General features: G+C 29.2%; 1 protein-coding gene across 1 annotated transcript in view; it reads right to left on the minus strand.

Moving 5' to 3' along the window:
* Positions 1 to 20,215, minus strand: part of Osi24 (Protein) — a 35,086-nt gene that overhangs the window by 12,412 nt on the left and 2,459 nt on the right. The window contains exons 2-4 of the mRNA XM_089229222.1: positions 9,305 to 9,872; positions 7,523 to 7,699; positions 3,497 to 3,731 (exon numbers count right to left, since the gene is read on the minus strand). Of these exons, the coding sequence (XP_089085348.1) occupies positions 3,497 to 3,731; positions 7,523 to 7,699; positions 9,305 to 9,692 (800 nt within the window). The 5' untranslated portion in view covers positions 9,693 to 9,872. The remainder of the gene's footprint in view (positions 1 to 3,496; positions 3,732 to 7,522; positions 7,700 to 9,304; positions 9,873 to 20,215) is intronic.

Here is a 20,215-nt window from a genome sequence, read left to right on the forward strand (position 1 = left end):
TATTATTATTATTATTATCATTACTATTTTGTTGTTGTTATTATTATTATTATTATTACGACAAGGAGGAATTCATACACCGGTCACTTTGGTCACGTACAAAACCAAAAACTGGTTCCACACACGCACGCACATACGTCAGCTCATCCGTGAGCTCTCTCTCTCCTTTGTGTCCTTTTGGAGAGCGTTGACGACGACTGCCGCCACGGCGATGGCGTTCAGTCGGCCGAAATATATTTAATTAATAACAATAATAATGACGATTTTCCAGTTCGCGCTCGCTCGCGTAACCAATAACGTGCAACCGAAGAAAAAAATCAAATACGAAAATCACACAAACGGTTGTCCGGACCGAGACAACGTCTTGAAAGCACGTATACGTGCCTATCGTTATATTATTTTGTTTTTCTGTTCAACCTCCATAGTTTCTACTATTTTCTATCATCAGATTCACAATAATAACAATGAAAAATCTGAAATTATGTTATTGATTTTTTAAAACGATTAATATTTTCGAACCGTTTGTTTTCGCATCAATGCGAACACGTCGAATTGGCGCCAACTATCCAAATAAATCAGTCGTTTGAATGCTACAAACATGTGTCGAAGATAATTCACATCGCAAATATTATTTTAAAATTATAATATTTAATCCTCTATTCTCTAATAATTAATTAATATAGTTAACAATTATTACTACAAGTACCACAATAGTTTACTTAAAGGTAGTAGTTATTATTATGAATTATGTATTTCATATTGTGTTATCTTATACAAAGAATTATATTATACATATATATATATATATATAATATATAATATAGTTAAAATTCTGATCTTTAGAATTTTTAAGCATGTACATTGTACGTCCTAAAACTCATATAATTAAATTATTAATTTTATTAAATTAATTTTTTTTATTCAATCATTTAGATTATTTTCAATAATAAAAAAAATTTAAGAAATGTCATATAAGCTGGGGAGTTGCTTGTTAAGTCACTATAGGTATTGTTTTACCTGCAACTATTAAACTTCAGCTGCTTTAGCTTTTTATTATATAATTTCACTGAAAAATAAATCTCGTACCAAATACGTAATAATGTACACATGCGTCGTGTATACGACACGTAAACATAACATTTTAGAAACTTTAATCGAATTACTCATAAAATATTTACTTTTACTTGAACGCATTCATTTTTTGCCAGATCATAATAATATGTATTATTTTGGAAATAGGGGTTTTTTTAGAAATTTTGTTTTGTATAATATTGTATATTTTTATCTCCCGCGTTTTGTTCATCATACGCGTTTATCTACATGGATCATTCAAATTGTTGACCACATGACTGTGTTTACGTTTAATATCGATACAAAACGATCGATAGCTTAACGACACAATGCAACGTTTAGTAAAACACACGACTTGACATATTATTCTTCCGTATTTATAAACTTACTGTCGTGCGGTTTTTTTTAACAAACCGTTTAACGGCGTCACTATGTACACAACGTACCATGGTATAACGCAACCAGCGTAATCGTGTCTCGCCTATTACTGCCTAATAATACTATATTGTTATATATACGTATTATGATCGTCGTGAGTTTTGGCTTAAACGTCATCTGTACATCTGTTTAGTATCTAAACGCGCCAATATTTATGTAGGTATCTACCTGCAGCAAACGAAGAAAAGGTCTTGGGACTGTAGTTGTCTATGTATTACGAACCATAAATGACACAAATTCGTCTACACGTTGTGCTATATTATTATATTGTTATTTGTTAATATTGTAAAAGTTTCTGCTAAATACAAAACGGCTCGTTATCCTCCAGTCTTCAAACAATACAAAAACAACATGTCCGAAATATCATGTCTCGTTGTAATATAATAAATGATGATAATATATAAATATACAATAATGTATTAGGTATATTATTCGGTATCCACAACTTTCAGCAACTGTGTGTAGCGCACGGTCTTTTTGAGAGAAATAAAAATAAAAATGTTTTCATCTTCGGTACAATATTAGGTCACCAAAACAACCTACTAAAACCGGATTTTTAATATCTAATAATATAATATAAGCACGATGAGGAGCACTGTGCAGGTACACTATAATCACGTATACGAGTATTATACCTATGTTTTATCCGTAGATACATGAAAACACATATTTTCTTCTTGCACAAAATTCGTGCTATTCAAATTTAATTATTAATTAACTTAATCAATTGGAAGATTTATGATTTCGAGCACAGTATAAGTTATTAGACATGGTTTAATATCCACAAAGATGTAACGGAACATTAAGTTATACTTTAATATTTAATGTTTTACCGTTAAATTTAATAAAACTATTAAGGGCGCTCTCAAATCGCTTATCATAGACTCTTATTACAATATAAACAATCGATAGTACCTATATGTATAACAATAGTAATAATATATAAGCAAATATTTCATTGTAATAGACAGTTTTACTAATCTTGGTCTTCCCCGAGGTTAAACTAAAACTCAAAAGCTTAGAAAGAATTGATGACGTGTTTTGATTATTCATAGATGACTACTGACATTTTTATTTTTATTTCTCCTGCTGAGGGCTATTTTTACGGTCATCGGGTTGACTTAAATATATTTTAACGAATCTTATTGTAACGAACGGAAATCGCAATAATTTTTTAAAACTGGGCCGCGAGGTACATAACGAAAAAATTATTTAACAAATATATCATGTGAACCGGATTCGCTAACAATCGTGACATGCGTATTTCAATGTCAACAAAATCATAATATTTTACGTACATTTAAGTGCATTGAAGTAAAAATCAAATTTTTTCATAATCAGAATCATCTAAGCAGTAAGCTTCAACTTTTTATAAGTTTTTTAAAATAATTTAATTTTTATATCAAACACTGCCTCACGTCTAACCCTTACAGTAATAATATAATTTCGTCAACTATATTTTTTGTACTTTTTTAAAATAAATTATACTATCATTCGTCAAACTGTACATAAATATATCATAATCCTCAACGTATTCTTCTCAATTTGGCGTTTACTGCCATGAGCCCATGACATAGCTTTAGTTCTAACAGCAGTCCGATTATGCACGCTATAAGTGTATAATATATTCATAGACAACCTACAATATACACCTATAACGAATACCAATATTATATTATATTTGTGCGAAACCTAATATTTAATATATAATATAATTTGTGGACCTAATATTCCTCGATCTTCGAATTATTCAATAAAAATCCATATTTTCAGTCAATAATTTATTAGCAAAAAAATTGTTTTGATATCACGATCAATAATGAGACGAAAACAGTCGTGCACACCTATATAGTATATATGCACGACAAACGCGGTTTTTTTTACCAACCAAGTATTTATAACATCAGGGATAAAAAATGTCATAAGCTTTGTGACTAGATTGACAGTAAGGCATATTTTAAGATAGAATAAAATTATTATTAGTTACTTATTGTTGCTGCTGCTGCCGTAACTTGCAGTGATTGCATTCACATTGTTATCCGGTGGATACGTCCAAATACTCTGGTAACCCGTTTCCGAACCCGAAGTATCGGCGGCTCCAGCTGTGTCATAACCTATACCGATGTTCGGTTGTTGTTGGTCTTTAAATTCAAAGTCACTCAATCCATCCGAACCAGCGCTGGGCCCAAAGTGTGATGAACTTGACGCAAAGTTTGACACGCCTGCAACAAATAATCGAATTATAATAACATGTTACTTATTAATAAAGTTTCTAGAAGATCGGGGTTTATTAATCGAAGTACGAGTGATTTTATAAATATTATGACTTTGAAAACTTCCAGATCTCCAAATTGTTCTACTTGTATCAATCAAATATCGAATTTCTCCAAAATTACTGTCAATAGGTAGTTTTAGTATATAGATAAGCACTGTACAAGGAAAATAAATTGGAATAACCTTTCGGTTTTATTAACAATTTGTCATATCAACATCATACATATTTTTTCCACAGAGTTTTTTCTTTCATTAGCAATATTATATTTTCTGGATTGTTGAAGTTAAAGCATGATTCGTTGTTATAGAAACTTTAATGTACCGAAATTGAATGATGAGTTATAATTTTTATTTCCATTAAATTGGTAAAATGTAAAATATTATAAGTCCATAAATTATCTCGCGAGTATAAAAATTTTAAAAATCAATAAAACCCTTAAATAATTAATATATTTTTTTATTTTTTTTAGATTCTGAACGAAGAGATGAATGTATTGATTTTACAATGATGTGTGTGTGTTGGTTTTTTTGTGTGTGTGTCTGTGTACAGCATAACTAGTCGAAATAATGCTTCAATTTCAAACTTTGGGGGTGGTTTCTGATGTAAAAAAAGAATATCCTTATAGAGGTCAATAAATAACATTTTCCAACAGTTTTCAAAAAAATCGAGAAAAACAAAAAAAAAAAAATGACAGAAAAACAGGAATTTTTACGCAAAACCAGTTTTCGACCAAATCGATTTTTTATATGGTTATTGTAATTCAAAAACTAATCACTGTAAATACTTGAAATTTCCACCAAATGTTTATGTTAGTGTCATATATTGTTAAATTTTCAAAAAATGTTGACTTTTTTTGAGTTATTTATAGACCACTGAAATTTTCGATTTTTATGAGAATTTTTTTTTTAACTATCGGTTAAAAAATTTTGGATCACCAAAAAAACTTGAAAACTTAATACAAGGTTCTTTATGAGTTGTACTTATTGTAGCTAAAAAAAGCAAAAAATCGTTAGTCACAATTTTTTTTATAAGCGGTTATAGTTCATATTTTTACGAAATCTATCGAAAACGCGAAAATTTGCGAGCAATTTTAAAGTTGAAAAATCATAAATTTTTTTGTGTTTATAACTAAGGATTCAAAATACAACACTAAGTATTCCATAAGTTTTTCTTCAAGTAGCTATAGAGAAAACTCGAAGCATCCTTACCTATAGGAAAAATTTTAAGTGCGTTTGAATTTCAAATTTTTACGAAATAGCGTAACGATAACGATTTATCCTCAAACGATTTTAAATATTTGTTATTATTCAAAAAGTATAATATGTCGTAGATACTTGAAAATTTTACCAGTTATTTAGACTGGCATTTTCTTTACATGAATTAATTTTCAAAATATTTTGACTTTTTTTGAGAAATTTAAAGCCGACTGAAATTTTCAATTTTTCTGAAAATTATTTTTTGAAGTGTCAATAAAATTTTTTTGGCCCTATCAAAATCCTTGAAAATTTAATACAAAGTTTCTCATAAATTATCCTTATGGTGATTAAAAAATTATAAGAATACATAGGCACAATTTTTTTTTATTAGCATTTGAAGTTCAGATATTGACAAAAATTCGTCAAAATCATGAATATATTTTTTTTTTGTGTCTGTCATCACGTTTTGGGGCAGTCAAAGTGCTTCGATTTTTGACTTCAGTACCTTATTCGATCAGAAAGTGAATCTAGTTGGTACTTAGGGGGTCAAAAGTAAAAATTTTTAAATAATCGGGATAAACAAACTAAAAATTAAGGGGAAAACGGGAAACTTTAGGCACACTCAGTTTTCAACAAAATCGATTTTGATTTTGTATGTAACTTTAAAACAAATGACCATTGATACATGAAATTTTCACCGAATGTTTATATATATATATATTTTATTCACCATGCAATTTTCAAAAATGTTCGACTTAAGTTGAACTATTCATAGGCATATGAAATTTTCGATCATTATATTAGTTTTTTTTTAAATTAATATTGATAAAAATTTATTTGTTCGGTAGAAAAGCTTGAAATTTCAATACAAGGCTCCTAACATATTTTTATAATATCAGTTGAAAAATAAAAGAAATATATATATTCACAATTTTTTTATAAGCATTCATATTTTAATTTTAACAACATACGTAAAAATCACGAAAATTCGCAAATTGTTTTAAGCTAGAAATTCATAAAAAATGTTCTTTTTAAATCTAAGATTTGAAAATTTAATACAAGATTCCTTACAAATTTGTCAATCTATATCACAAAAAAAATGCCCACCGGAAATTCAAATGAAATTTTTATTAGCATTTGAATTTCAAATATTGACAATAATTCGTCAAAACCATGAATATTTGCAAATTATTTTGTAGTTCAAAATTCATAATATTGTTTGTATTTATATCGAAGGTTATAAAATTTAACACTAAGTTTTCCATAAGTTTTGCTTCAAATAGCTATAGAGAAAATTTGAAGCGTCATTATAGGAAAAATGTTTTGAGCTTTTGAGTTTTAAATTTTTATGAAATCGCACAATAATAACGATTTATTCTCAAACCAGGTATATGTATATCTATGATAATATAAGGTATTATGAATTATGATAACTATATGCAATGTTTTTGGAAAAATTGATTAACCATGCCTTATGCAAAATACGTCATAATTGAAAAATTTGTTTCAAAATAGAATATATGACAATATTTAAATATAATATATCCTAGACTGACAAATCATCTCCGCGCGTTCAGAAGCGTTTTTCGTATACAATGATACCTATCATTGCATTCAAATCTAACCTACCCTAGTCAGAGGTCCACCCCACCACCTAATGTACAGCAGAGCGACATCCACTTACCCGCTTTTTTTTTTATTAGAATAAGCCTCGGCAGCGAAGGCCACTGGCTGACGTTTGGCAATTACAATTATATAAGATTAGTTATTACAATGATTTTGTTAGTAATTAATATATTATATAGTTTTAAGTTGTATAAATATATATAAAAAAAGTTTGTTGTATCAATATTGGAAAATAAACAAAAACGAAAAATTCCTGATTAAAAATAAATGTATGTTAATTTATAACTATTTATTAATATTTACAGAATTTATTCATTTAATAATAGTTTCACTTAGTACTTAGACTTATTTTTAAGTTATAATAATACAATATTATGTGTCTTATACTGTGCACATCATGTAAATAAATAAAAACAAAACGTTCAAATTTGGGAAACTATTTCAACACATAAGACAATTTCTCGGAGTCAGTTTCCTTAAAACGGAGTTGTTCGAGTGAAGGAGGTAAAGAAGACAAATTAGAAGGATATCTAATAAGCAGTCATAAAGTAAATTAATGGACACGCCGTATAAAGAAAACAGTGAAAAACAAATACTCGTCTGCGACACATATTTATTTTTCACTTTGCCAGACATTTTTCTCTCAATATAAGTGGACTATATAATTTATTTTATTTTATAAATATATAGACCACATATCATTTTTAAAGTATATACTTTCAAATAAAAATACCATCATTGATTGCAACATGAATTCTAAATTTAAAAATATTTTTTTTCCCAACGAGTGAATAGTCACACTATAAAATTTAAATAATAATTTTTTTATCACCATGAAATTAGCTAATTATAATTATAATTTTTTTTTTTATATTGATAGTACTAGATATATTAATTATTATAAAGATTTTCATACCTTTTGAAACAACTTTGCCGACGCTACCTAACAGTGTTGGTAACAGAGCGGCTAGTGCGATGGATTTGATAATCTGTGCTCCGATGATAATTGGCAGCAATAATTTCTTCAAGCCAAACGCCAAAAAACCCAATCCAAAACCGGTCAAAAACGAATTCTTGCCAAAGTTAAATCTTGCTATAAAATAAAATAATAATATTAATTCATACAACCGTGTGTCCGTTATTTTATTCTATAACGATTGGATTTGATTTTTTTTTTTTGTATTTGCGTGCATATTATAATATACGCATAACAATATTAGCATTTAGCAGTATAAATACAGAGTTTAAATTAATCAATTGACTACAGTTTCTATAAATTATGTTGATGAGTTAACAGGTTATATAATGTCATAATATATTAAGTAAGTACACTTAGTTTTAATGCCAATAAGTGGGAAGTAAAATTTTTTTCAATATAATATAAGATCGAATGGTTTATAACTGAATTGTAGTTTATAACGGTAATATCGTATATTATATAAAAGGGCAACATGGATACGTCCACGAGCCACATGGATAAATACAATGATATCAAGAGTCAACATGTTTATGAATACATTTTATAATTTTTATAATTTTATCGTTAATAAGTAAATATTTTTAGTTAAGTTTTTTTTTATATAAGACGCTAGGTCGCATGTTGGCCACCCCGTTATATAATTTATACCTAGGCTAAATTACAGAACTTAAATTATTTTAATTCAGTTATATATTGATACATATATTACATAGTGCCTACATATATAATCTATACCCTATTTTTTTTTCAAATGTGATGTTTTTTGTTACATCACACACATCTCATACAATGTATGAAAACTGTTTCAAATTTCCATAATTTTATTTTATTTTATTAGAATACACGGGATAAGCCCTTATATACATAGATAAAACAGGTAATATGGTTTACAATGCGAAAGCAAAAAAAATAATAATAATAGTAATAATAATATACATAGGTATGCAATTAAAGATATAGATACATGAAGATGTTAAAGTAAATAGTAGTTATTAAGTAGCAATGGGATAATACAGTTTATGGGCATTTCAAAAATAATAAATATGACAGAGCTAACTAAAAGAGAAAGTGGGGTCCAAATTGGCATTATGCATCATACGCCTCATAGGCTCATTTAGTAAGTAAAAATTTATATAAACATCATACGAATTGTAATAATTTTTACCAATGGTAACCAAAACATACCCATAGTACCTTAGTAAGTTAATCATTACATTAATTATTATTAGTTATTAGTCATACATTATTATAATTATTAATGTAATGTTATTTTGTTAAAGTTATATATTTTCTAAGATAATGACCATCACGTAGAACAACGACATATTGTATATAATAATGATCTATTATGTATTAAGAATAAACGAATTCTCATCGTTCGTAATTTTAAATTTTAAGTAAATCGAAAAAGCAGAATAAGCATGGAAAACTTAATATTAAAATGTATGCTTTTGTTCTTTCTACACAAATCCACAATATTTACCAATAGGCACAATAAGAATCCATAGGAATGGCGTACTAAATACTAATATCATTTAGTAAAAAAAATCGCAAAAAGTTAAATAGGTGTGATTGTGGACATGTGACATAATATATACCACAATTCATGATTTGAAAACCTATTTCCAAAACCTTCCCTTAGTACTTCTATCATAATATATTAATTTCGAGACACACGATAAGTAATAATTGTATATCTTTATATTATATTATACTTACGAAGATGATGAAGTTTGAAGAACGTTCTACCGGAAGACTGGAACATCTCGGAAAAGTTAACGTCCAGAACATGCGTACCGATGAAATTGGCCATCCTGTCGATCAAGTACTTCTCGGGATCGTTATCACGGTCAGCCTGAGAAACGGCGGTAACGTTAGTGGTATCCTCGGCGGACCGCTTGACTCGGACGCCGGGCGCCAGCTGATACGAGTCGGCCGCGTCCAACATCCCATCCACCGTATCCATTAGCTGACCATGCCCGTCCTCTATCCCCGTCATCGTTGACTGAGTAGTCACAGCAGCAGACTCATCGGATCTGGCGACGGCCACTGTACAGCAGAGTGCAAAGGCTACCGACAGAACAGCCGTGCAAGTGTACCAATTCATCGTGGAACAGAAATATATAAGTATGTTGCTTTGTCAGCGTCGTCTTTGTTGTCGCTTTCGCACAGAAAATCGGTTGAAATGATTGGCGGGTCAGGCCGCAGTTGTCGTCATGTCGTCGTCAGCGGCACCGTTTGCTTGATGTATGTTGATGTCACTTGGTGATGGACCGCACTAATGACTCTGCGGACCAAAAACGAGAATAAATAATATGCCTTTTTTGTAACGACATCAATCGTTATAAATAACTTAAAATAATATAATCATAAAAAATATAGGAATTTGTTCGTATATAGGTATTTCGTACATTCAAAGATTGTCGATTTCTTTCACCATGATTTACCGATTTAAAGCCGTGCCAGGTTCCTTGCATAGTATTACAATAAAGATATTTAAAAAAATATATCAGATATGTTACACGTGTTAATGCGTATTAAGTATTTCAGAAGACTAAAAATAAAATAGTTTTCAAAAATCGATACGGATATGCATTTAATATTAACCTATGCGTGGCAGTTTAACTACCGTAGGTTTTTTGAAGTATCGAAACGTTTTCGGGAATACGCCCGAACACCTAATAGTATACACAGATGAAAGCCCAGGCATGCGGATAAGGCATTAAGACGGTACCTATATAAACTGTGATGTAGGACAGTGATACTAATTATTAATCCAAGTGACGCGTATACCTTCGTCGCCATGTCAGCATTATAATGATATACGTTTAGATAGAAATCTTACCTACGTGGGCATGGAGGCGCGCAAGTAGCGGTTTGCGAAAATCATTAAATGACAAGGGGCAATACTGTATGGGTATATCTGCGCGCGTTTATGTTATGCCGCTGCAGTATAACGCGATGACTTCAAGTCCAAAATTCGTCACATTGTATCGTTTTTCGTATTACAATAATAATGTTATATACGTAGGGTTGAACTTGAAATAAAGATCGCGCGACTAAACTATACATGCCTACTTATACGACGTGTTTCATATTCGTGTTTCGTATTCGACACGCGTCTGACGGTGTAAGTTACTTTCTCGTAGTCCGGAGTAAGGTCTAGGTCAACGCCTAGACTAGGTCGCGAGACCTTTCACTGGTTTTAATTCGTTTGTAATAACGTAAATCGACAGTGGTGGCGGCAATAATCATTGAGATTCCCAAAACAATAGCAGGGAAGATGAGCACAAAATAAGATTTCCTCTTAATTCTCATTTTTAATTGCTACCGGATATCGTTCGGAGTTATAATAAATGCGGCCGCGATGCAATAAACGACGACTTTCGGCACTGCACGTGTATAGTGTGACGATAACCTGTCCTGAAACTTACATATAATATGCGTTTTATACATAGGATTTCTGGTACATATTTTCAAGTACAGCGTTTTAGTTTACAACGCACTTGAAGGCGGGTTTCCACTACACATGTTCGCTCAAATGCTTTTTTGTGATTAGTTAGTTGATGGTTGGGTTAGGTTACTACACGATTAACTACGTCACCTTGTTGTTGGACATAGCTGAACATTTTACGTGTACACGACACATGCATAATATAGTGAAAACCCGGCTTAACCACGCATATACGATGTGCTCACCGATTTAGGGAACACTGAATTTCTCGGCTGGATTTGTTTGGAATAAATCGATTTTTTTTTAAAATTGATAGTATATGAATACACATTTTTCGATACATTTCAAAATGTTTTGAGAATTTGATCTGCGCATGCGCAGTAAAAAATTTTTTTGTTGAAATAGCAACACCTATTTTTAACACCATATTCGGATAGGTCTATTTTTTTGAAGTAATTTCCATGTATCAACTATAACTCTAAGTTCAATATTGACTGAATAAGAGCCATGTCAATTTTATTATATAATACATTTTTTAAACATTTATAAATAATTCTTATTGGTTACTTTTTGAATATTTGTACGAATTTTTGTTTTAGAAATGTTATAAACAAGACTAACATAATATGGATATAAAATAATTTATTAAAAATCGACTAGGTACAACTGGTACAAGAGAACAATAGTTATTTTATAATTACACAATAAATTAAATAAATTGTTCAAAGTTTTAATCTGTAGATATAGGTATTGAAAGCGTGTATTTTAGTTTTTCAATCCTCATTCATTTTTATCGACGGATAATAGTAAATAATGTATTTATTATAATTATTAATGTAATGTTTAAACTCATATAAAAATAAATAAATTACATACATAATTATTATTTATTACTTACACGATATAAATTATATTTACTTCATATTTCTTTATATTTCTTTATATTAATAATTGTATTAGCTTGTAGGTACAAGCAAGTACGTAAATTAGTTAGATTATCAATGCATATATCATTATGAGTAATTTTTTTATAAAATTTAAATATAATATACATATGAGACGTGTGCAACACGATAAATATCTAGAGTAACCCATGTAATAAATAGCCAAAATATAAATTATTTAAAAAATGTACACCTATAGTGAATTTTATCGTTTGTTTAATTTCGTTTCCAACATAATATCATACTTATTGTTACGGATTGATATATACGAGTATATATAACAACGTTAGGTAATTTATTTCGTAGTTATAGATGAGTTCAATAGAACTTTGCATTTATAACATGTTTTAATCCCATATATAGTAGGTGCCTATATAATAGTAATTTGATATATCAAACCTACCCCTAACCTCAAACCTAATCAGACTATATTATACTTTACACTCATGCGTATTTTGAATTATCATATTATCATAATCCATAACATGTATTGCATTAGATACTTATGTTTAATTTTTTTTTCAATCTTCGCCTAAATTATAAGTTATAACATACGTATAAATTAAAACTACAAAATCGAATAACTATTAAGCCAGTACAATAATATGATAATATAACTGCAGTCTGCAGACAAAACTAGAAATACGCGTTTTTAACAGTGTATAGGTACTACATGACTAATTCAATGGTTGATGACCTTTTTTGTGTATAATTTCCACTATTAGAAGATTATTCACCTGCACAAAAAATTACGTTAGTATACTCTTACACCATCAGTTAAGTCGTATAAAATTATATACTCATAGTCTAATATATAATATTATTAACCGAAATTCGTACAAGAAGGTACACCCTGGTTTTGGTATATAAACATTGTACTATTATCAGTATTTATTTTTATTTTACAGTTTACAAGTAAAAAGGTACAAATTATAATAATATGCAATATATTTATTATTGATTATACTAAAAACTGTTCGCTTATGACTTTATGATTGCATATTGAAAGCTGAAGTTCTTAGAGTAATAATTTGAACGTGCCAAAAATAACTGTCAGAATTTAAAATATGTACCATTGTTGAAACCTAAAATCTGACTTATATAACATTTACACACATATATATTTATTATGACGTCGGATTTATGATTTGATTCCCCGTGAATATTATGCATTATGATTTTTGATTTTTACAAGAGACTCATTACGGCATCCGATAACGCGTTCGACTCGTTTTGTGATATGATTTTTTATTTTACAATATCCGTTAGTATTTTTGCTTTGAATATCATAAACATAAATTTAAAGTACCTATGTAGGCAGTTACGTAATTAGACAAAGAAAAATTACAATAAAATTTGCGATATGTATTTCATAATTATATAATATCGTTAATATAATATACGAGTATACTATATTATGCATATTATCTTAAATAATTTAAATACGCAGTTATAAAAAATATATACATATATTTAAAAATTTTATGATCAGCAGTGAATCAGAAAAATCCTGCTGTACTAGTACAATATAATATTATTATCTCCTACATTATATGTTATCGTAAAATTAAACTTGGTAGGTACGCACCCAATCGCGACTTTAACCGTTAAGCTACCACCGTAGTAGTCGTGTAGTTAGATATATATTATGTATTAGTATAACAGTATTATTGTGTATTCGTGTTTTTCTGGTTTTGGTGAACGAGAATTTATCATTCAGAGATGACCAATTACCATTAAAACATAACGTGAGTACCTGTACTTAGGTATCAACCACCTGCAAATAAACCGTTCGGATGATCATTAAAATTGTCATCGATCTGGTTCTTGACGACTTCGGTCATCAACACGAAATTTGTCGAGGAAAACTAACCGCACTCAAGAAATTTACATATATGTATACCTATGACGTACCAATATTATGTTATACAATAATGCGCAAACGTCGCTTTGGTAGCTTCAGGTTTATTATATAATATAGGTAAATATAAAACGATATAAAATTCGATATATTGTACGCAGTTGGGGAAATACGTGAATCGCAGAACACTAAATAATTATTTGATACGATTATATATGTACAGTATATAGATACCAAAAAATAGAGAGATACGGCGAAGTATTGAATCTCTGCGATCAGTGAAGTTTCAGCACAGAATAAATAAAATCTATTCTGTAGTTTCAGTTCAATACTATAGCGATAATATACGAAGATTAACGTTTTAATTAACTATATATACTAGCATGACTAACTAAATAATTTTATAGATAATATATTATGATAGTATATTACATTTATTACTATCAACATTGCACGTGGTTATTTATACTAGTAATTATTATTATTGTATACAGACTGTCCCACGTAGTGTGTTGTGTAATGTTTACTGATTTCTATTAAGGTAATTGGATCTTACATATAAGAAAAAGCTATGAAAAATAAAAATAAAATATTTCTACGTCTGTGTAACTATGATATCTCGATAATCGTATATACTCTAAACAGTCTAAACTGAACATACGTTCGACATTTTATGGTTAATTTTTCTATACCCTCTCTTCGTAAAAAAATGCACAGACGAAACAAGATACAGAACAATATCGAAAATACAATAACTAGGTAGGCATTACTCATTACGGTGCCGCTCGAAATCAAAAATCGTGATTCATGATTTTTTTTAAAGATTTTTAGCTATCACTTTAACTGTACAAGGTAAAAAGAATTACAATAATTTAAGCTTAGAACTTTAGAGATTAAGTGTCCAGGAACATTCTAAAAATATAATATATAATATCAAATTTATTTCGATTGGATTTCACGAACTAGTATATACGTTGGTTTTCATGTTATATTATTATGGATGAATTATGTATGCCTACTTTTAAATATTAGTATAATGTATAAATATGTAATTAATACTAAAAATATACAAGTATATAGATTCACAAAAAATATTGTTTCTTTAATAATGCAGTTATTCAAAATATTATTTTTGAAATTTTCAATATAATATACATAGTATATCATAATATTATTTTTAATATAATAATTAATATGGATCTATAAACCAAACGTGTCTTATTATTGATAAAATACCTCAAACACAGTGCTCTAACCCCCATAACTTATCCATAAGGAATAGAAAACCTTCTCTGGATAACTAATATCGTAACAAGGTCCCCCAACCACGTTGCACTATAGAATATTTAAATTGCTCAAACGGAACTCTTAGCTATAGCATACTAAACAAATAATAATAATTCTATCCTATGTTATGTACTGTACCTGTATGTGGTGTATGATTCAATTTTTGTTTACTTAATTAACTTAACTGTTTTAATATACATATTGTTATAAGATATCGCGTTAGAGAATCCGGCCTATATTATGTAAATATACTAGACATTATCTACTCGTAGAAATTTGCAGCGCTATTAAAATAAAGTAATAGACGTATAATACTTATATTACGATACCTTTGCATATTATTTGTTATTTTTACATATCTATTTCCAACCTATACTCACCAAGCGTACGGCAATTTATTATAAAAGTTATATCGTATATAGACATCGCGATCATTTTTTATAGGAGAAAGTATGACAATATCCGAATTGCAGGGCGCAGCTTCGAATTATAGACGATATTAATGGTCGTGATCGAGATGAACTCTATGCACTTATATACGAATAATACACATCACTACAAACACAATATCGTAGATAATGAATGATGATCACCATACAGCGGCTGGCGTTCAAATCTCCAACTTCAAGTCCCGAAACTAGCAAATACTATCATAACTAAGCGTAAATAATATAAGAAGAAAAGAAATGTATGCGCGCAAACGTTAAAAAAGACGAAATCATAAGAAACTAATCTCCAGTATACTTCCAATTTAAAAATCGAAATGTTTTATTAAAAAAATCATACAGCACTAATATTGATACAATATTTTGTAATTGTAAAATTAATTTATAACATTATTTGAACAAGTTAAAAATTAACATTGAAACATCAAAGTAAATAACATAAAATTTTTTTGCGTCATTCTATATTCAAGAAAATATTAAGAGCTTGAACCCAAATACAATAGAAATGTATAGTATAGCCCGAATAAAGAAAAATACTCTTGTGTACTTAAGTCCCACAGTAAAATTAATTAAGTGATTCGATGAGTAACTGTATTAACTAATAAGACTAATATGACTTCACACAAAATGTATTAATATCAGAGCTATTGAACATTCAATAAATTAATAAAAGTTATTATATTTTAGTATTTGATTGGCATTATTGTTTTTATTTTTTTTACTAGAAATTATTAAATATTTTTTCATTTTTTATTTGTTACTATACCAACTAAATAACAAATTAAAAACCATACGTAAACCAAGATTTCATAAATAAATTGATAATCAATACCTACAATTATTTTTATTAAAAATGTAAGCATAATGACAGTTAACGTAATTAATGAAAAATATATTACAATATTATTATATTATACATCCGTACTTCTATAATAATATATTATCGGTTTTTAGGTTCTACCGTAAAATGCATGTGAGGATCATGTGAGTATGATCTCGTGTATGGAAGGGTTAGTTTTTGTTATAAAGGTTATAATTATAAATGTTTGTCTTAGATATTAAACAGTATACACACAAACTGATATTATACTCTCTCATTTAAAATTCTTGAACGCTCCCTTACTCGATGTCCATATAACTATATCCGCGGGAGAAATCAGTCGAGACGATAAGCTGTAAGTATAAAATATTTTAACAAACTGTGTCGCTAGCCCATATGAAAACTCGTCCGGCGAGTATAACGCAAACACGGTGAAATAAATTTTTGTCCAGAAACGAAAAATCGATAAACGTATAACGTATACTTTCCGTCAGGAAAGTATCAATTGTGCCAAGTTCCAACCAGTTTCTGTCCAACAATTAACTATAATATACAGTGATGGTGAATTTCCAATAGCTAGGATGCAAGGTCAAAATATCTCCAAAAAAATGTCTCATAAACAATATCTATCTTTGATATTATAAAAAATATAATGATATGTAAAAAATAGTTATAATTTAAAAGGTGTGTGAACGGTCAATATATAGGTATATTACTAAATATATTTCATGATACTAATTTTTTTCCTCAGCTGTATTTAGGAACTATTTATAATTTTCAATATTAAACACTGGAATAGATTCACTATACCACTAGAAATGATACTGAAGTTGAAAATCAAAGCATTATTTCTATAACTTATACTCGTGTATAAAAACGCAAAAAACATACACACACACACACAGCATTGAAAAATCAATGAGGATTGCTACACCTAGAACCTAAAATTGAACAAAGTTCAATGATATTATAAAGTTTGAAAAACTGTAAGTAATTTTTCAACGTGTATTTTTTGTACTTAATTTTGCTTTTTTGATTTTTATTACCAGTTCGACAAACTCATTTGTTATAATTTTACCTAAGTATATAATATTATAATATATTATTATAATTAATAAGTTAGGAAAGTTCGCTCTGTGTGTGTTCTAAATTCACGGTTTCTAAGACTATTTTAATAGGTACAACGCAATACATTATGATTCCATGTGCAATTTATGTACAGTAACTACGGATAATAAAATTAAATACTTAATATCAACAATCGTAACTAAGTACTGATAACTAATGGACGGATGGATACAACGGAGATAAAAGGTGATCTTAACATAGTATTATGTTTATATAGAAACCTAAATAAATATATAAAGTATTTAAAATTTAATAATAATACCTACATTATTTAAATCTGTTAAATATATCCAAATCGTATAACGATTAAAGCTCTAAATATGCCACGGAGGTAGTGAGATCCAAACCTGTAGCAATAGCGTTTTTTTAGCACATCAGAAGAGGATTTTTAAACGAGAGTCAAGACTTTATTTTCGTGGGAAATATTGCACGCGGTAAATATTTTTATCGGGAACCACTTCCCGCAAGCGCGATCTTCTTCAGTTACACGAACGCGGCAACTCGTTTGTCATCCGAACTAACAAACATTTTATAAATTAATATATAGTATATGATTATATAGGAAATATGCGCGGAACAACCTATAGTTAGACTAGGCTCTGCCGGAAGAAAGCCTCTCCCCACGGTTCAAACTGGTCGGCGTTTTAAGGTCATCGCCGGTTCGTTTGTTTATTTGGTTTATCATTAATATTATCGTTCTCTGAAGCATAAAAAATAAAATAACTAGAAATGTTTTCCCCACGCGACGCCTTGTCAACATAATATTTTATGATATGAAGCAAGATATGTACTAGGTGTTTATAGTAGCGATGATATTTTATTATATAGTATAGATATACGTAAGTTGTTGTGATTTCACTATAGGTACCTATATTAGTTAATTTCACCGAAGTTTGTTTCGTTCGTTTAAGCTGCGATAAAATAATTTTAAAAGGGTTGAGACTTGTGTGCATATTGTATTTTTTTTTAAATTTTATAATCATATGATCATCGGTAAAATTAAGATATATTATTCTATTTATATTTATTCTTTTTTGGAGTAACTTTAATATTTCTGTGCGTCATCACAAGTATAATAATTAGGGCCCGGAATAGTATGCGTTTGCATACGTTTATTTATTAAATTAAAAATAGCTAGGTAACTTACAAAGTTGAATCTTAACCAAATGTGTTGGACGATGCAAAATTAAATGTTGCATATTTTTGCATATTTGGAACATTTTTAATTTTTATGCATATTTTAGCATTTTTCTTAAATAAAATGCATATTTATGAAAAAATAGTACCTATTATGTTATTAATACTAATACTTAATGCTATGTCATATGTAAAACCCTTGAATGTGAGTTGAAAAAATTTATTTGAAAATCGAAGTGCATTTTTATTTGAAAATTTAAAAGCGGAATGATCGTCGTCAACAGCGAACCCTACTATCTAATCGTAATTAAAATCACATTATGTACTGAACCGATTTAACGGAAGATTAAAAAAAGTTGCTTTTAGCAAGACTTGAATACGTATTATAACAAACGTCCCTCGGACGAATATGTAGTGCCTAAACTATATACCATAATAGTAGAAACATATAAATATTATATGGTTCAAGGACGCGCACACAGAGATGTTGCATCGGTCTTACAAAAGTAACCCCCGAATACGATTCTAGTTCATCAGGTGAACCACCAACACAATCATAGGCGCCGACTCCGCGGGGGCAAAGGGGGCGATCGCCCCCGTACATTGATTTAACGGGGGCAAAAGTATTATTTCGCCCCCGTGCCCCGTTGTGTACAATAATAATTATTTGGTTAAAATACCAGATTATAACATGAAAATATTCATTAGAACATCGACGATTGTATATTTGTATATTACCTAAATATGATCTATAAATACTATAGATCGCTCGACGCTCACTACTATTTGGTTTTATATTTTGTCTAAAAATACATCTGTCATTTCAATTTTTCCCGAAATATAGAGACGGAACTGATTTTATTACCATTATATAGTATATAAACTAAAAATTTTCAATTCAAATAATATTATTTATAAATTATAAGCAAATATATTTACCCTAGAGGAGCATTAAAATAGAGTTAAGGGACAATTTGGTAATTACTCCTCCCGGTAAGCAAACTACAGCATACTATAGAATTTTTTTCACTTAATAGAAGAGTTTGCCCCCGCGATAATATCTAAAAGTCGGCGCCTCTGAACACAATATATAACAATATAACTATTAAAATATATTACTATTATTATTATTATTATTATATTATGGTCAGTGGCACTCGCTGCGAGCGTGATTAATTAGAGTTGGTAACGTTGCGGAAACGGCGTGTGTACTACACAAGCAATGTAAGTACCTACACGCATAGAAAGTCTACGCACAGTCGTCATCATAAGACGGAATATTATAACAGACAGCGGCGTAACAATATAATTGTCGTCGTTTTTCTCTCATGGAACACACACCGAATAAAAATCACTGATCATATTAATTAGGCTAAACTAAATAATACCTAATAATATGTGCGCATCATATACCGATATATAGAATGATTTTTCAATGCTTATATTATTTTAACACATCAACTCTAAATATCGTCAGCTAATGCAATCTACAATATATTAAAATAATTTAGAGATGTTCTCAAGATTTTCAAGGAGCGCAAAAATAATTGTAA

Source organism: Diuraphis noxia, unplaced genomic scaffold (genome assembly GCF_037042655.1).
Source record: "Diuraphis noxia isolate RWA-SAM2 unplaced genomic scaffold, SU_Dnox_SAM2 contig0005, whole genome shotgun sequence".
NCBI lineage: Eukaryota > Metazoa > Arthropoda > Insecta > Hemiptera > Aphididae > Diuraphis > Diuraphis noxia.